We start from the raw sequence: 17,286 nt of genomic DNA on the forward strand, positions 1-17,286 counted from the left end.
CCACAAACACTAACAGCTTGTTATAGAAACACGATCTGGAAATAACAGATTCCTTGTGAAAATAAAAGTGCAAAATATTATTTTTAACCTTTAAATGGGGTTTAAAAAATGTTGGCTTGTGCTTTGTGGGTTTTGTTCTTTTTCTGTTTCCATACTTGTTCCTGTGGCTCTGCTCTTGTTCCCGGGGGTAGTCCTGTCCCACTGTGGGTGTAACTCTAGTTGCAGTTTCTCTGGGGGCAAGATAGATTTAAGAAATTTTAATTTCCCCACCTTTTTCTGCGTGGTCCTGTGCTGGCACTGAAGCTCGGCATCTCTGTAGCGTGCCCAAGCAGTAGCTCTGCCTGGATGCGAAAGGGTTGTGATGGGGGTGGGAATGGACTGTATTACCCAAAGAAGTTAAATGTTACACTGGAACATAAAAGCAGCAATGCAGAGTCAAACAAAATGTTTGTCTGACCGTGGGTTTCTGACAGTGGCTGGTAGGAGTGTACCTGAGGATGAATGGTTTGCAGAACGGCCCCACAGCTTGCTGCATCAGCATGAATGAGAGGGGTGATGTTTTGCTGCTGGAGGCAGAAGAGTTTGGCAACTTCTTAAACTGCCTGAAGATGTTACAATGAGCAACATATCATAATTTTCCTTTCTGCTTTCTGACACCTGGGTTGGCTCTCAAAATAAATGAGGAGATCTCAGTGCGGAATCATGGAATAATTTGGATTGGAAGGGACCTTTAAAGAGTGTCTAGTTCCAGCGATTGCTCAAAGCCTCATCCAGCCTGACCTTGAACACCTCCAGTGATGGGGCATCTACAACTTCTCTGGGCAGAAGAGCTGCTCTTGCCATCTGTGCTGCTCCTGCCGTCTTCTCTGAGCAGGTCTTGCACGTAGCCACGTGTCCTGCCAGACTGATTTCCAGGCAGCTCAAATAGGAAAGCAAGATGGTTTGCACTTGCTTGAATTGCAATCTACCTTCTAAAAATAATGCTGCAGACAATTGCTTAATTCATCACCCAAACGGGCTCGTGGCCGACCAGCATAAATATGCAAGATTGCTTTTACCCTTGGCCTTTCTCGTTCAGGCTCCGGTGTCCCAAGCTATCTGATAGGCACTGAGTCAGTCAATGTGTATGAGAGTAGCTTGAGTGCTTCAGCAAAGTCCATCAAGTGCAGAGCTGGCACTTGGTGTATTGATTCAGCAAACACCTATTAGGTATATGGACCAGGGACCTTGTCTTTCTTTTGAATGGTGACAAACCCTAAATTGATCTTTGAAGTTACTGGAACAGTGTCAGATTTTTAATGCGAAGTCCTGCCATGGTTAATGTTACATTGCATTGGTAGGTTACTAATACAGACTCTTCTTATGATACTTCATCAGTTTTTAGACAGCTGTATGTTAACTCATAGCAGATGTATCGCTGGACAAAGCTTTTAGCGTTGCTTTTTAACCTTGCTGCTGTCAATGTGAAGAGAAGCTGTGATACCTTGTTCCTGTGCAGAGCATCCATAGTAACAGTTGCATGCCTGGGGTGCCCCTATTGCCCCAGAGCCCCAGCAGGTAACACCCAGGTTTACGGCTCGCAGTGGAGCAACCACCCCTGCTCCCACGTTACCAGTTACAAGAGGGGAAAAAGGCGAGAGAGGCCTGGAGGGAGAAGCCCAGGGAGCATTTTATCTGTAGCTACTTGAGTGATCAATGGTGGAGGGAAAGGATCCTTGAAATAAGTTGAACACAGATTGCTGATGCTAGAGCATCTTACTGAGGAGGTGGGTTTAAGCCGTACAAACGCAGTTGTATTGCCTCTGAATCAAGCCGGCGTGTCCCAGGATGCTGTGCTGGGCAGGGACTTGCTCTGCTGTGCTGGGCATCTGTTCTCTCTCTAATTATGTCTCATTACTTGTATCTGGTCATGCTGGGTGCTCTTCCGTAGATTTTCCCCTCCCCTCTCCGAGGGCATTCAATGCTTTCTTTTTGCTATAACAATTCTTCCTGACGGTTTATGCCAACTTAAAGTCTTAGTGAGAAGACTGCAAGATTTCTTTCGACTGTTCTAAGCACTTGATGGAAATTTGTTGCTGTGTGTTGGTGGGGAAATGGTTGGGCCTGCATCCTAGTGAGATTGAACCCTTGCAAGCAGGCCTTAGGCAGGGCTTCATAAAGTGAGCTCTGGAGCTCTCAAACATCTTGAACATGGATGCAGTGTGGCTGGAGTTAGCAGTCTTGCTAAATGATCTCAGTGATGTTTTTGACCTCTATTTTCCTTTTTGTTATGCATTGTGATCCCGTACTTTTTGCTCCCCACCCCCCCCTCCAGTTAAATAACACGGATATTTCCAGAATATGATGGTCCCATATTTTAATCAGAGATATAAATTTGTATTTGAGTCATGTTGTGCAAGCAAGATTGCTGCAACACATTCTTTTCTTTGCCTTTTCTGCAAATGCACTTCATCCATCCCCCTTCGCAGATCCAAGTCTGTTATCTGGAACTGAGAGTCAGCTGCTGGCGCTGCACAGGTCACTCCATTACTTGGCAACTGCTTCAAATATACCAATACCTTGCCTGCAAAATAGATACCTGTTCTTACAATGTGTGTATCTTGCACCTGCTGATGTGATGATATGATTTAGTACGACATATTTAATCCCCGAAAGCACTGTGACCTGCATACTGGTCACAGGAGTCCCTTTTCCTACAGCAGACACAGGGATGTGTTGGGGTGCAAGCGTCAGCTGCTGGACGCCGGGCACGAGGTGAAGGTGGGAAGAGTGGAGGAAAGCTATATCTGTTGGAAGCCGTAGCCCACGCTGAGGGCAGCAGGGTGCAGTTGGTCAGTTTGAGACAAACCTTTATCAACTGTAAGCGATTGGCCTCTTGGCTTGAATGTCTCATTTGAAAGGGAGAGCTCCCAGCAGCTCGGCATCTCCTGGGGTCGTTATGTCAGTACAAGCTTGGGAAGAGTGTTGCTCTAATTAGATTGCCAGGGATGCTTTGCACATGTCCAGGGTTTTCCTTGGGATATAAATCACCTTCAGTCTTGTCTTTTGTATCTGAACAAGGTGTCTGTGCATAAGTCTCCCATCGAAGCATTGCCTGTTCTTCCCTGCTGAGCTGCAGAGAGTTTTTCCTAGCCAGGTCTCTATCTTTTTCTGAGTCCAAACCACTTCTGTTGCTAAGTTCTGCCTTTTTTTCAACAAGTTATTTTAAAAATGTGAAGCAGAATTGTAGACGCTAATATCTTCAGACTTTCAGGGAGCATAGATCTATGTCCAAGCTCTTCTACTAGTCACAGGTTTTAGAATCAACTAAATCATTCCTCTGAACTAAACCGCCTCAGACAGTTGAAGGATTTCTGTTACTTTGTGCCTGAGGCGAATCTTGATCGGGAAATTATCATTTGCAACCAGAACTTGGTAGTGTAACGGCCTAAACAGGGCAAGACTGGCTTTGAAATTCTCCTGATGACTATATTCTCCTTGCAACGGGTGCTGATCCTCCCTCTGGCTTTGGAGGTAATTTCTCTCTGTTTCCATTTCCATATAGATAAGAGAACTTCAATTCTGAACAGGCATATGTATGTATGTATATAGGTACATATGCGTATAAATGTATATTTATGTTAAAACATTTTGAGTTAGACTGTGCTCTCTTCTCCCATCCTTTTCAGAGAGTACAAGGGGGGAAGAAACCTTGATGTTGTCTGACTTTTCCCATAATGATGTAAGCCAGCTGTACTTAAATCATTCTTGATACAGATACAGAAGTTCATCTAATATATCCTTAAATATATTTAATAAGGAGGAGCTGTGCCCATCCTGGGAATGCTGTTTTGGTGATTGCCTGACTGGGCTGCTGGAAAATGTCTACGATTCCCTCACACGCACCTGCCACAATTATTTAAGTGAAATCTTAATGATCTGTTGGACAAATTCATATTGGTGAGAATTATTCATATAATTTTACATACACTTTTAAGTGAACGTAAACTTTTTTTTAAGGAACTTTTTAAGAGATTAAATACATTGGATTACAGGTAAAATATGATGTATTTTATTACTATATTAAATATATATTATAATAAATAAATTATAAAATACTATAAAATAATATAAAAATATAATATATTAAATATTACTATATTTTCCGTTTGTCTGTGTCGGGCTAAAATCTCTGCTTGCCAAGCATGGGCCCAGCAGAATTCATCTGCTGCTTTTCTTGAGTTCACATTTGTCATTCAGCCTGAAGCCAGAGGTTTGAAATTTTCTTGAAACCACCCTTCACCAGTCGTCATGCTCATGTTTATCTCTGCGGTAAACCAACAAATCATTTGCATGGGAAAAGACACCAAACAGCTCTGTTGGATCCCCGCGGCTGAAGGAGATGTTCAGCTGTGCTAAAAGACTGGCGAAGTACTGTCCGAATGGAAGCTGATAGCATTGATCCTTTAGTAGGGGGGATTTGTCGGAAGCCTGCTGCGGCATCCAATTTTGGGGATATATTGGCTTTTGATAAGTGGTCAGCCCTGGGAAAAAGACACATGCTGAATAAAATTGTGTAGGGTTCAGGGGAATACTGATTTTTCCACTGGACTCTGGTATTTAGGCTCATTTTTAAAATTTATTCCCCCCCACCCCTCTCCCCGAAAGCAATCTCTTATCTTCTAATCCTTTTACTACTGCTTTTGGTTTCTTTGCAAGAGTATACGGGTGCTTTGGGGAGGCGGAAAGAGCAAAGGAAGCTGATAGAGCCAGTTGTATTTAGTACTCCCTAGACAGTTTCCACAGCCCTTCAACGGTGCGTGGTGTGTGTTACGTAGGTGTAACCTACAGCCGGAGGAACTCGCATTATTTAGTCTAATAAACAAAAGGCCTGAGCAGAGACTGGGTAAAAATTGTGTAAAAACTGCTGTTGGGAGAAAAAAGAAAATCCCAGGTCTCAGGTTCCACCAAAGCTGTAAAGGAAAATTGGTGCCTGTTAGTCTGCCAATTACCCTTATCGTTAATGAGTCCTCCCTTTAATAGTCTGTATTTGCAGCGATCAGCAGGACAACGCTAAAAACTTCAGCAGTCTTCCATAATTTCTAGCGTTACCTATGACATTTCTCCCTTTGGTATCTATTAGAGTTTCTCATAAAATACACCTAAAAGCCTATCTGTTGTATTCTCTCTTTCTGTCTTCACTGAGCGGTCACGCAGAGGCAATACCCGCAGTGTAACGCACGGCACGTGTTAGGCCATTGGCCTCGGCAGTTTTGCTTTTTTCCCCTGAGCCAGAAATTTCTTGTTAGCCTTCAAATCTCTGCCTGAAGTGAGGCCAGAAGCACACGTCCCTCGGAGAGCTGTTTAGGCTGGAAGATTCATGGTGCTTAGCTTAGTAAGAGCTGTACTTTTCAAAGACATATACTTTTAATTTTCTTTTTATGCTTCCCTTATTTTTCAGTACCATTTCAGTATTATTTATTTCTTCTTGAGAAGGAGGGCTTCGTGTTCCTCTTCGCAATAGGAAAGTGCCTTTCAGTCTGAGCTGTGCCTACTCTGTAACTCACGCACCAGGATGACATAAACAAATAAGGAAGGATGCAACTGGAAAATGTGCTTTTCCAGAAATCTTTCCCCTTTTTCTCATAAATGCCTTTCAATTTCAGATATTTTCCCTCGCTGTCTTAATGAAAGAAGTTTCCTCGGCTAAGGTTTGTATCGGTAGGGTTAATGTTTTCCTTCATCTAGGCTGACACGTAGCAAAATGCTTTTCCAACATGCGGGCTGCCTGGGGAGCCTGTTTGGCTGAGTGCTTTATAAATGAAGGCTGTGTATCACCTTATATTGTATTTTACCAAAGGTTTTCTCTATCCTAGAAAACTCCTGTCTCCTTATGAAATATACTGTCAGTTTAAGGAGAGAATAATATATTTACTGTAACTGTACTCAGTCTAGGAATAATTTTGCTGTAGAGATTAAATTTTTATATCATCTTGAAGGAAACCAACTCTCTGTCAGTCCCCAGGGAATCAGATGTCTGGCCATTTCAGGAGGAGTGGCTCAGATCTTAGCAGCTCTAAGTCCTGTCTGTTTTTCCTTCCATTCCTGCAATACAAGAGCAATACACTCCTTTTGTCACTAAGTTCAGCTGTTTTATAAGAGTCTGAAAAACAATCCTGCTTTCATTTCTAAGGTACTTGTTGGGTGAGTGTGGTTTAAGGATGAGTGAAGCTCACAACTGTTCAGAGCTGTGACCTGTACTGAGCATCTAATCTTGATGCAGCCCATTACCATCTCATGAGCTTGCAAAATTCACTAGAGAGTGACTTCACTCCAAAGAGCAAGCTTTTTTTGTGGGGGATTAGTGCTGTTCGTCGCTATAGATAGGCTGGAGCAGGCGTCAGGAGAGACTTTTTGGCAGTGGTTCAGCACTTCTGCTTCGGTGCCTGCCCAGAATGATAAAGGGTTTGGTCTATGATTTGGGAACAGCTCTGACTCTTTACTTTTTAGCCGTGTTCTTCAAGGAAGCAAGCTGATGGGATCATGCTCTTGCTCTTCCTTGCTCGTTGTGTCTCTGTGTGTAACTTCTGACCCTTCTGGGCCAATTTTAAGCAGATTTGGCAAAGGGCTGGAGGTATTCAGGGTGTGAAGATGTTACAAGCACCTGCTAGTAAGAGGCCACAGCAGAAGGCTGTGCTGGAAGCCGAGCCTGGATGGTTGTGTGCGGGGGACGATGGGCTTCAGAGGCGACGTCCCCTTTCTGCTCCTGTGTCACCAGAGGCAGTTAATCATTCATTGGCGATGGGCTTCAGAGGCGACGTCCCCTTTCTGCTCCTGTGTCACCAGAGGCAGTTAATCATTCATTGGCAGCGTTACGCCATTTGGACGTGATACGAGAGATTGCTTGTCCTTTGAGACCCAAATGGCGTTTCCATGCAGGCTGTCAAGGGCAAACAGAAAATCAAAGCAGGTCTGTGTGCTGCCTTTGGAAACCCGCGGTCTGTAGCGCTCTGCTCCCGACGCGGGCCGGGGCCCCGCTGCAGTGATGGTAGTGTGAGCAGGGACTGAAAAAGGCGATTCGGAGGTTGGATGAGCCCTTACTTAGGCTTGGGAAGCGTGTGGGTGTCTCCGTGCACCCAAGTAGGGGTGAATGCAAAGCCCTGGGAGCTCCCTGCCGAGAAGCAGCTTTCCCTGGGTTCCTGCCTGGCTGAAGGAACCACCCGGGCTGGGCTGAGGATAATTTCTGAAGTTACAGCAAAGGCCTCTCAAGCTCACAGAAATGTGCCCTTCCTTGTGAAGCCCTAAAATGGGGAGAATAAAAGCAAATGAATGAATGGATTGGCTGGATGAGGGTCTGCTGTAACCTTTTGTTTTCAGTCCTGCTGCTCCTGGGGCATCTTATCAGCCATTTGCAAGCAAATTTCTTCCTCTTCTGTTTGGACATGAATTATCTTTCTTGCCAAATGTTACTTGAATCTTGCTTCAAAGTGCCGTACACCAAAGTGACATCCCGGCTGCGCGGATGAACCCTTCTGACAGCCCGAACTGGAGGATGAAATGTTTAACCAGCAGAGAGACAGACACGGAGATCCTCCCTGTCACATCGCACCTGGGAATATTCATCTTTGTGACTATCCCTGCGGATGTGTTTGCTGTCCTGGGTGGCACTGAAGGAGATGATGATGGTCTCACAGTAGTGCCTTACCCAACACCTATGAATCGATCACCTTAATTGATTCCTTTGGTTAAATGATGTGGGTTTATCTGTACTTACTGAGACGGGGTTTACAGCACTAGAAGGATTGAGAAGTTTGCATGCAGAAATAAGGGAGTATACTTAGTGAGCAGAGAGAAATGTATGCTGTGTGGTATGTATGTGTGTCTAGTTGTTGTGATTATGGTCTTGGGATAAAGCACTTAATGGCATTATAGGCTCGTCAGTCGAAGCTGATGAATATAGTCATGTTTTGGCATTTCTCTGGTGCCTCTGCAGTCAACAGAGAGGCTTCATTTTGCCAGGACCTTCATTTTGCCGTGTCACAGAGGAGCCTGCTGCCTTGCAACAGCTGAGGGCATGAGGGCACAAGTTTTGGCTCTGCCCATGTCTTGCCTGTATTTTGGGAGAAAGATGGAGTGTGCACCATCCCCTTGTGTATCTTTATTCTGTAATAAAACCACAGGTGGGCAAGTAAAGAAGATGTCCTTGTGCTGTCCAGCAGCTCCAACCAACCCTGCTCTCCCCAGTCTCTCCCCAGGTTTGTCTGTAGGGTACACCCAGCCTGCAATTTCAGTGAAGCCAGCTGAATTCCTTGGCAAAGATATCCTTGCTCCAGGCATCTCCTACTGCTGCTAATACCAGCTTCAGGTCCACCAGGCTGAGCAACGTGGAAAAGGCTGGTATAGCTAGTTTCTGTGGTTGTTGGTGTTTTGAATACTGAGAGCTAGATTACTCTAGTCTAATTTCACATACTTTCCCGAGATGCTGTAGCTGGGAAGCCAATTACCGTAGTCAAGACAGAGGTAAGGACCTCTGGAGACTGATTCAGATCTTGTGGTTGGATGAATTAGCCGTGGAGGGATGAGTCTTTCCCTGTTGACTTCAAGTGTGGAGCTCTGGGAGAAGTGCTGCCTTGGGTGTCTGAGTTAATTATAATCTGTTGATAATAACCTGAGCTTGTGTTTTTTAAATCTGCTTTTAACACCACAGCAAGGTGCTGTGGTGTTAGCGGTTCTGATATCCCACTGAGTGGGAAGCCCAGGTGCCACTGCCCAGCGCCAAGGTCCTCCATCCACGGAGCTTCTGCCAGCCCTAATCCAGCTCGGAAGGTTCCCACTTCTCTTCAGCCCTTCTTACAGATGTGTAGATTCAAAGTACTGATAGCAAGAGCATTGGGGAAGTGAGAAATGTGTTAAAATGAATGAAGAAAAGCAAAATAAAACTTTAAAAGCAAAATGGTAAATCCTGAGGATACCTGTAGCAGAAGTATAAGCATGCTAGATACCGTGGAAGGACTTCATAGCTCCGTGTGACAGTCTTTCTGGCCAAGAACGAGCATTGATAGGCAATAGACAATTTCTTACAGATTTTGGTAGAAACATTTCATGGGGAAGGCGAAGAAGAAGGAATTTATAAACTGAATTTCTGTCAGAATGTGTTTAGTGGTAAAACCCTCCTTTTTTTTTTTTACTTGAACTGGGTGAGGAAGTCACCTTGACTTTTTGGTGTAACAAGAAGCAGGACGTGATCTAGAGTACCCTAAGGAAATTTATGCATCTACAGGTGAACTGTTCCTGAGGAGAAAAGATCTGATTTTGATAAATAAATAGACATTTTGAGAATAATTGTCTTTTGTGAGAATATTTTTTAAAAATACTGTTTTAATTCTGTTGGAGTCTGTGTCTGAAACCCTGGACGCTCCCACAAAAGGAAATCGGTATCTCTTCTCTTCCTAAGCAAGCTGAACCGAGTACCTCCAGCAGTCTGGGATGAAGAAATTCATGGAGCGATCCACTAGCTACTTGCAGGCTGGAAAGTTTCACCTTTCTGAGCCCTCTTGACGTACTCTTCTGGCTGTTGCTGAGCCTAGAGATGGCAGGAGGCAGCGTGGGTATCTAATCCATCCCACGTCACAGCCAGCTGCTCCTAGCAGTTGATTTGTTATTATTGTCCTCGGATAAAATCTAATCAAGCCCAGTGCAGTCAGAGGGACTCCATCAACTCTCAGAAGCTCCCTAGCAGGGAAGGCTGTTTAGAGATTCCTTGTCAGAAGGAATCATAATAATAATAATTTCTATTCAAGTGCTTCAAACTGTGATTTACATTCAGGTGATTTTCTTACTCCCTCACAATACTACTTTTTGAGGTTTGAAGTGTTTAAGTCTGCGTCTCGCTGATGGGAAGGCAGAGTGTTTTGTTCAGGGCAACAGAAATCTGTGGTAGGTTTGGGAGCTGGAGCATGATCTTGGATCACTAAGCCCTGTGTATAACCTCAAGGTTATTGTACCTTCATAAATATCAGCAGTGAGGACAGTCTGTTCTGCGCTCAGAGTCAGGGCTTTGCCATTAAAACAAGGGGGAATATACCCTGGTGTCTTTATTTTTTAAAAAATCAACAAAATAATACATCAACTTTTCTTTTTTTGTTTCTGACAAAAAGAAGAGTGTGAGTCTCTGCTAATGAAAAATATTAAAATTCCAGGTCTTCTGTGTAATAAATAATAACATGAGCATGAACTTGGTTTCCCACAATCGCTACCAAATCATCAATATAGCTCTTTCTGTGCAGCTCGTTTTGAACTTTGCCTGTTTCCTTCAGCTATGCAGATATAAATAAATAATTCCTCTTGATAAAGGTCTGGGAATGCTATACTTTCAAAGATAAGAAAGCTTTGAGGGGAAATTGTTTTTAGATCCATAACATTTGTATGCTGTTCACTGTTCATACTGAGCAAAAATTCATTCAGTTGGCAGTTAACCAGCCCTATTTTATTCTTATTCTCTGTTCAACCTATCCTTCTCCTGGGGACACCTAACCTTATATGTAATTACCTCTCTGAGAGTGGGAAGGAGGCCCAAATAACTTTCCTAACAACTAAATAAATGCACAGAACCCTGGGACGGGTTATCAGTTGGATGCTGGTGGCAGAGCTATCAGGAACGGTGTGCCTGAGCCATGAAGAATTTCAAAATTTGAGTAATTTTCTTTCCAGCCTTGGGCCAAAGAACTAGAATTTGAAATGTTTTCAGAAAACCAAACCAAAACACCCTGGATTTTCATATTATTTTTGTTTCTTTGATCGCTTGATAATCACGGTGATGAATTTTAATAGTGATGGTGGCTTTTTTTCTCTCGAGGTCTGTCCAAGTCACTTGGTCTCATTGAAGGCTATGGTGGACGTGGTAAAGGTGGGCTTCCAGCTACCCTGTCCCCTGAGGAGGAGGAGAAAGCAAAGGGACCACATGAGAAATACGGCTACAACTCCTACCTCAGTGAGAAGATTTCACTGGATCGTTCCATACCAGATTATCGTCCAACCAAGTAAGTACTGGTTGCTCCGTGAAGGAGTGCACATGTTTTAGGTATCGTCTGAGAGCCAGGAGTGATGGTTGCTTTCATGTTCTCGTGTGATGCTGTTGGCTCTTCCCTCCTTACCATTGACAGGGCCGTGCTCAGTAATGAGCAACCAATGTAGTTTGGCTGAAACTGAGATAGTTCATAAAGGCAATTTATCAGGGGGAAAAAAGTGAATTTCTTCCCACCCCTGTCTTTCTCTCTTTTTATTTCCGTAAAGCAATATATTATTTTGGGTGGTAGTAATGCGATCAGAAGCTCCCATCTGCTTTTGTCAGCAAAGAGCTGTTCACTGAGCTATTGGCCTTTGGTGTTTTATTATCCTGTAAACATGTGCAGACTCTCCCTCTCTCCTCCCTTGTCAGCTCCTTCATGTCCCTGCAAGACCCCCGGGGCTCTCCGGCTGCCTTCGAGCTCCTCCCAGAGCAGTCCTTCTCCTGGGACGCTGCTGTGGGATCTCCTGTTGGTCTTTAAGCAGCTCAGAGAGGTTGCTGCAAGGGAGGGGACAGCAGTGCTTTAACCCTTTGCTGCTGCGGTGGCAGGAGGGAGGCACAGGAAAAGGCTTAAAATGCCAGTCAGGAAGAGCTCCAGCTCCTGAGCAATGACACCTCTGTGAAGACACCTTTGAAGGGAGCCCAATGGATCAGGTAGCAAGATCCTTTCTCTACTATTTTTCCAGAACGACCTTTTAAGGTGATGTTTACCTGCTAAGCACTATAGAAGAATAGACTTTAAATGAGATACCAAATTATTTTGTGAAGAGTGTGAGAAAAGACATGTTGTAGGTTTATCTTTATGAAAGTTAATTTTAGATATGGCTAGCAGAGCGTTCCTCAAAATAAGAAAGTGTCAATTTGTCCGGGCCTGGAGTGAAATCCCTGATAAAAAAAATGAGCTGAGAGAGATTTAGATTCTGAAAGATACGTGTCCAATGCCTGTGTCACTAGGACAGTGACAAAGCCATTGCTTGGCATCTGCAAACCATTGAAAATCATGAAGCAAGGGGATGCAGCTACATGTCTCTAGCGTACTGGCAAATTGTTAAGGAAGTGAGAGCATGGAGAGCTTTTGTTCCTTCACTTCTCTGCATGCTGCATGAATTTCAAGCAGCCACTCAGAGTTTCCAAGGCTGTCAACCACTGACAACAGAAATATTTGGATGAGTTTTCTAGGGAACGGAGGCTCAGCCTCCAGTTCTGCTGGTGTGGTTTGTCTGGACAAAATGAATTGCAGGTACAAATTGGACCTTTGACTATATGATATGCAAATCCCACTACCATGATAAATCCTTGAAGTGAGACCTTCTCTAGCAATTACCTGAGTCTGAGCTGCTTATTTTCATTTCTTATCCAGAACTCTGAGTTCTAGCAGAGCCAGCATTGCTTTGTGAGAATTAATTTGAGAAGTAATGTTTTTTCAGATCTTGGGGGGAAGAAAAGGATTAATTCTAACATTTCTTGGTTTGCATTGTTTTCTTCCTCAGTGCTGCTATCTGTCATTTCATGGGAGGGTGGTGGAGAGGACAGAGCAGACACAGCAACTTCTTAAAAATGCATCATTTTGGAGCTGGGCTAATGCTTGGGAGAGAATTTGTGTGTACTGTCTGCAGCTGCATAACTTAATGTCTTTTATCTATGTAAGGACTTCAGGAGCATGTTTTGGTTATTGGTTGGTTTGGGGGGTTTTTTTTAGGGATCAATTGTCTCAGTGTTGTAAGAGAGCAGTTGGTCTTGTTATGAAATAAACTTGAGTTTGCTGGAGGATTTGAAAAGTTTTAGCTTTTTCTACTTCTAACTTGGAAGATCCATTCGCTATTTTGTGCATGCAATTTTATGGCTGATTTTATGAAGGGTTTAATACAAACCATTTAAGTCAAGTATCCTGGTCTCTGATTAAAATAGATTCAAGTCAAAGGAAATTAGCCTAAATGGTTTTAAAATTGCGGCATTAGTGGGGAAAAACTGTTGAAAACCCTCCAGCTGATAAGCATTACAAAGCATGTATTAGTTTAAAATATAATAGTGAAGCCTGTTTGGTTCAACTAAAGGCTGTTGAGCGTCTGGAATGCCGATGGACTCAGACTGTTCCTAGCAGTGATTGTCGCTTATGTGTTCTTTCCTTTTCGTTTTTTTCTTTTCTAAAAGGAAAAGATAAATGTGGTCAAACGTCACTCTCCTGAATGATGAGCTGTGCTGGATCAAACCTCTTAGTCTTTTTCCTGCCCCCTCTTTGTGACTGTGGCCAAAGCGAGTGGGATTTTAGGGGAAATTTGGCATGCTTTGTAATCGTTCTGTATCTAGACTCCCTGTACCTTGTGGTCAGCATCGCTAGGGGTTGAGAGATGCTGCTGTCCCTGCTCAGGGTGATTTGCACGCAGACGTTGGCAATGAGGAGGCATCACGAGTCCCAGCCCAGAGGGAGCTGAAAGGATATATGCAAGTTTCCCTGGAGAAAACGGTCCAAGAGGTGTTGGATGCAGGATGTCACTTAGGAGAAGGTCGGGTCTTTCCGAGGGTCAGGAGTGGGGGCAAAATACCTTGTTTGACTTGATTTGGGGAATTGTGGCCTCTCTTTTTGGTAGTTTGGATTATCATCTTCGTTTTGGTTATAAAATGCAGTTTATTTGAGAGATTTTACTTTTTTAAAAGCTGAGGCTGCACTCCTAGGCTGGAAGGTAGAAAGTCTACCCTGCTGTTCACCACTTGAGCAGTACTGGTCTTTACACTGGACTGATTCCTGAAAAAGTGCTGCTGACCTTACGGATACATGAAGTATGTGTGTGGTACTGGTACCATAAGGGAGCTGTGCCTGTAAGACCTTAATCTTGATCTTGTTAATACTGATGTTTCTGATCCTGGCCTTCTGCTGGATGGGAAAGGTTGTGTTAGGTGTGCATTGCAGAGTGTTTTTAGAGTGAATCAGATAATAGTACGTTGTTTTGGATGACCGAGAAAGCTACTCCTTTGGCTAAAATAAGGGGGTACTAGTATTTTGGTGCAAGGGACCTTATTTCAAGTCTTGCTGTGGAACAGTGCCGTAATGAGATACGCATAGGCAACACATTTCTATCTTGTTTGATTAGGTTTTTGGACTTCAAGATGAGATTCCTGCATGTTCTGGAAAACAATTGCTGCTTCTAGATTAGAAGTACCCAAGGTGCTGCCCACAGACCACAGGACTTGTACACAAATCTGAAAAACAATGAGCTGGATAGATTTTCTTCAGTTTTCTGCAAAAACTGTGAAAGACAAGGCTGATCTGCGAGTTTTATTGTTGATCAATTCACAGCATTTTCTGCTTGCCTGTGAAGGATGGGGGGATTTAAGAAGACGTGTTGTTTTCTTTATTGAAAGTGAAGCGTATTTACATGGGATCCTAGGGGCTGCTAACATTCCCCGCTTTGATACTAGATTTTATGCACCTCTATTTTATTCTGTGATGCATGATTTAATGGGAACCCCTCCTACGTGTAGTGGGAAAATAAAAATTGCTGTGTTAGATCAGCCTGCCTGTCCATCTTATCCAGTATCTAATCTCCGATAGTGGAATTGCCAGATGCTTCAGGTTGAAGAAATCATATTAAGAAAAACTATGAAATAATCTGCCCATCTGGTATGTTCTGTCTTCTCTATTCTCTCTTTTCAATCCTATCTAATATATATGTGGAGTTCTCATTATCTCTTTAAAAGTCTGTTCCTTTCTGGAATCCTGCTAAGCTCTGATTCAGTGGTATTTTATGGCATTATGGGATTAAGGAGTAGATTTAAGAAAAATAATACCCACAATTGTTAGGACTATTGAATCATTGGGTGAAGATGACATATTCCTGCTGCTGCGAATATCTCAACAGCTGTTCTCATGCAGACAAGCTTCAAGTCGCGGCAAGATATTAAAGTGAAGAGGAAAAACAGTGTAAGCGATAAGCAACTTCCACAGCTTGATTTTTTCAGAGGTTTTGTGGGCTTCCTCGCCAGGAGATCCTACCCCTTCCTCCTGCCTGCCTTGTGGGTCCTGCATATGTCGGTCAGGCAACGCATGGAAAAACGTTGGGGTTGTTTATGGGGAGCTTGATCTGCTTTTGTTTTTTCGCAGCACGCACCTGGTGAAAGGTTTACGTTTACTAGCTGGACCACACGGCGTTATAGCAATGTCCTGGCTAGAGCTATACCATCACCTGGAAGCCATTGCTAAAGATTAAACAGTTCCATATCACTGACTTGATTTTAATTTTTCCCAGTGGTGTGTTTGGGGCTTGAGTCAGAGTCATTGCACTCAAGTGTCTCAAGTGGCTGAATCACCCGTTTATTTCTGTAGCTGCCTTCCTTGGGAGCCTGGGAGCAATTGGGCTTTTTAGCACCATCTGGCTTTAGCTGGTTTTATTACCAGACATTTCTGTGTAGCAGCTAGTTGAAAGTCTTTCTTTGGGATATAGTGGAAAAGACAGAGTTTTAGGAGGACTTTGGGTTGTTCTTTGACAACTTACCCTCATCCAGATCGTTGATAAGTTATTGAGTGCTCCCTCAGTAAGTTTACAGATGACACCAAGTTGGGCGGGAGTGTTGATCTGCTGGAGGGCAGGAAGGCTCTGCAGAGGGATCTGGACAGGCTGGATCGATGGGCCGAGATCAACTGTATGAGGTTTAATAAGGCCAAGTGCCGGGTCCTGCACCTGAGTCACAACAACCCCCTGCAATGCTACAGGCTTGGGGAGGAGTGGCTGGAGAGTTGCCCGGTGGAAAAGGACCTGGGGGTGCTGGTTGACAGCCGGCTGGACGTGAGCCAGCAGTGTGCCCAGGTGGCCAAGAAGGCCAATGGCGTCCTGGCCTGTATCAGCACTAGTGTGGCCAGCAGGAGCAGGGCAGGGATCGTGTCCCTGTACTCGGCACTGGTGAGGCCGCACCTTGAATCCCGTGTTCAGTGTTGTGCCCCTCATGACAAGAAGGACGTTGAGGTGCTGGAGCGTGTCCAGAGAAGAGCAACGGAGCTGGGGAGGGGTCTGGAGAACGTGTCTTCTGAGGAGCAGCTGAGGGAACTGGGGGTGTTCAGTCTGGAGAAGAGGAGGCTGAGGGGAGCCCTCATCGCTCTCTGCAACTACCTGAAAGGGAGTTGTGATGAGGTGGGTGTTGGTCTCTTCTCCCAAGTAGCAAGTGATAGAACGAGAGGAAAAGGCCTCAAGTTGTGCCAGGGGAGGTTTAGATTGGATAGTAGGAAAAATTTCTTTCCTGAAAGAGTGGTCAGGCATTGGCACAGGCTGCCCAGGGAGGTGGTGGAATCACCATCACTGGAGGTGTTCAAAAAAACGTGCAGATGTGGCACTTCGGGACATGGTTTGGTGGGCATGGGGGTGTTGGGCTGATGTCTGGACTTGATGATCTTAGAGGACTTTTGCAACCTTAATGATTCTGTGATTCTATGGAATCCATTCTTGATTTTATTTATATTTAAAGTGGTCTGTGTGTGCCCTTTGGGAGCTCTCAGCATGTACATACTCATGCTAGAATATATTCTGGGGTGGAGGGAGCAAGCTGTAGCAGCAGGCACTGCCCCCTTTGGGTTCTCTCCCCACCTCTGCAGAGCCTCTTGCCCTCTGCCCTGGGGGTACCTTTGGGTCTCAGCATCCACTCAGGTTACTGGGATGTTTCAGGGCCAAAGAAATGGATTTTGGCTTTCTAATCAAAACTGAATAGATCTTTGGAAAGTCATGAATGTGGATGCGACTTAGATACCTCAGGACTGTCCAGGAGGATGGGCCTTAGAGACCTATAATTTAATCTCCTGCCTCTGAGGCCACACCTGCCTTCATCTCTCTCTTGTGCTGGACCCAAGGTGTTCTTGTCCTGTGCTGGACGCTGGCCGTATCTGCTCTTGGGGGCTTCCCCTGCAGACTCCAAGAGTGGCAGTGTTTTGTGCTGTGAGGCTCAGCCTGTGCCCTGTGGTTGACTCTGATGGGACTGCGGAACGTTTCATGTGCTATCATACTCATTTATTTTGTTGTGAAGAAGAGCAAATCTCTTCCACTGTGGAAATAACTAAAAAGACCTGGCTTTGCAGGTGCCTTTGTCTCAGTTTTCTCTTGTACCAAGATACAGAGACGCGATACTTTCTCAGCACGCATCAGGACTTGGGCAGGAGACTGCTCTGTATGCTGCTGCATACATCTGGCATCATGTTTGTCTTAGTGTTTCGCTTGTTCTCTAAAATGGAAGGCATACAACTTCCCTCAAGCTTTGCTTGA

At 44.3% G+C, this 17,286-nt stretch overlaps 1 protein-coding gene across 1 annotated transcript in view; it reads left to right on the forward strand.

The window, feature by feature from the left end:
* Window positions 1-17,286, forward strand: part of GALNT17 (polypeptide N-acetylgalactosaminyltransferase 17) — a gene marked incomplete at its 3' end in the record, with an annotated part of 218,366 nt that overhangs the window by 45,393 nt on the left and 155,687 nt on the right. Inside the window, exon 2 of the mRNA XM_082008558.1 lies at window positions 10,835-11,018. Coding sequence (XP_081864684.1) covers window positions 10,835-11,018 — 184 coding nt within the window. The remainder of the gene's footprint in view (window positions 1-10,834; window positions 11,019-17,286) is intronic.

This window comes from Phaethon aethereus, assembly GCF_964289735.1.
Source record: "Phaethon aethereus genome assembly, chromosome: 19".
Lineage (NCBI taxonomy): Eukaryota > Metazoa > Chordata > Aves > Phaethontiformes > Phaethontidae > Phaethon > Phaethon aethereus.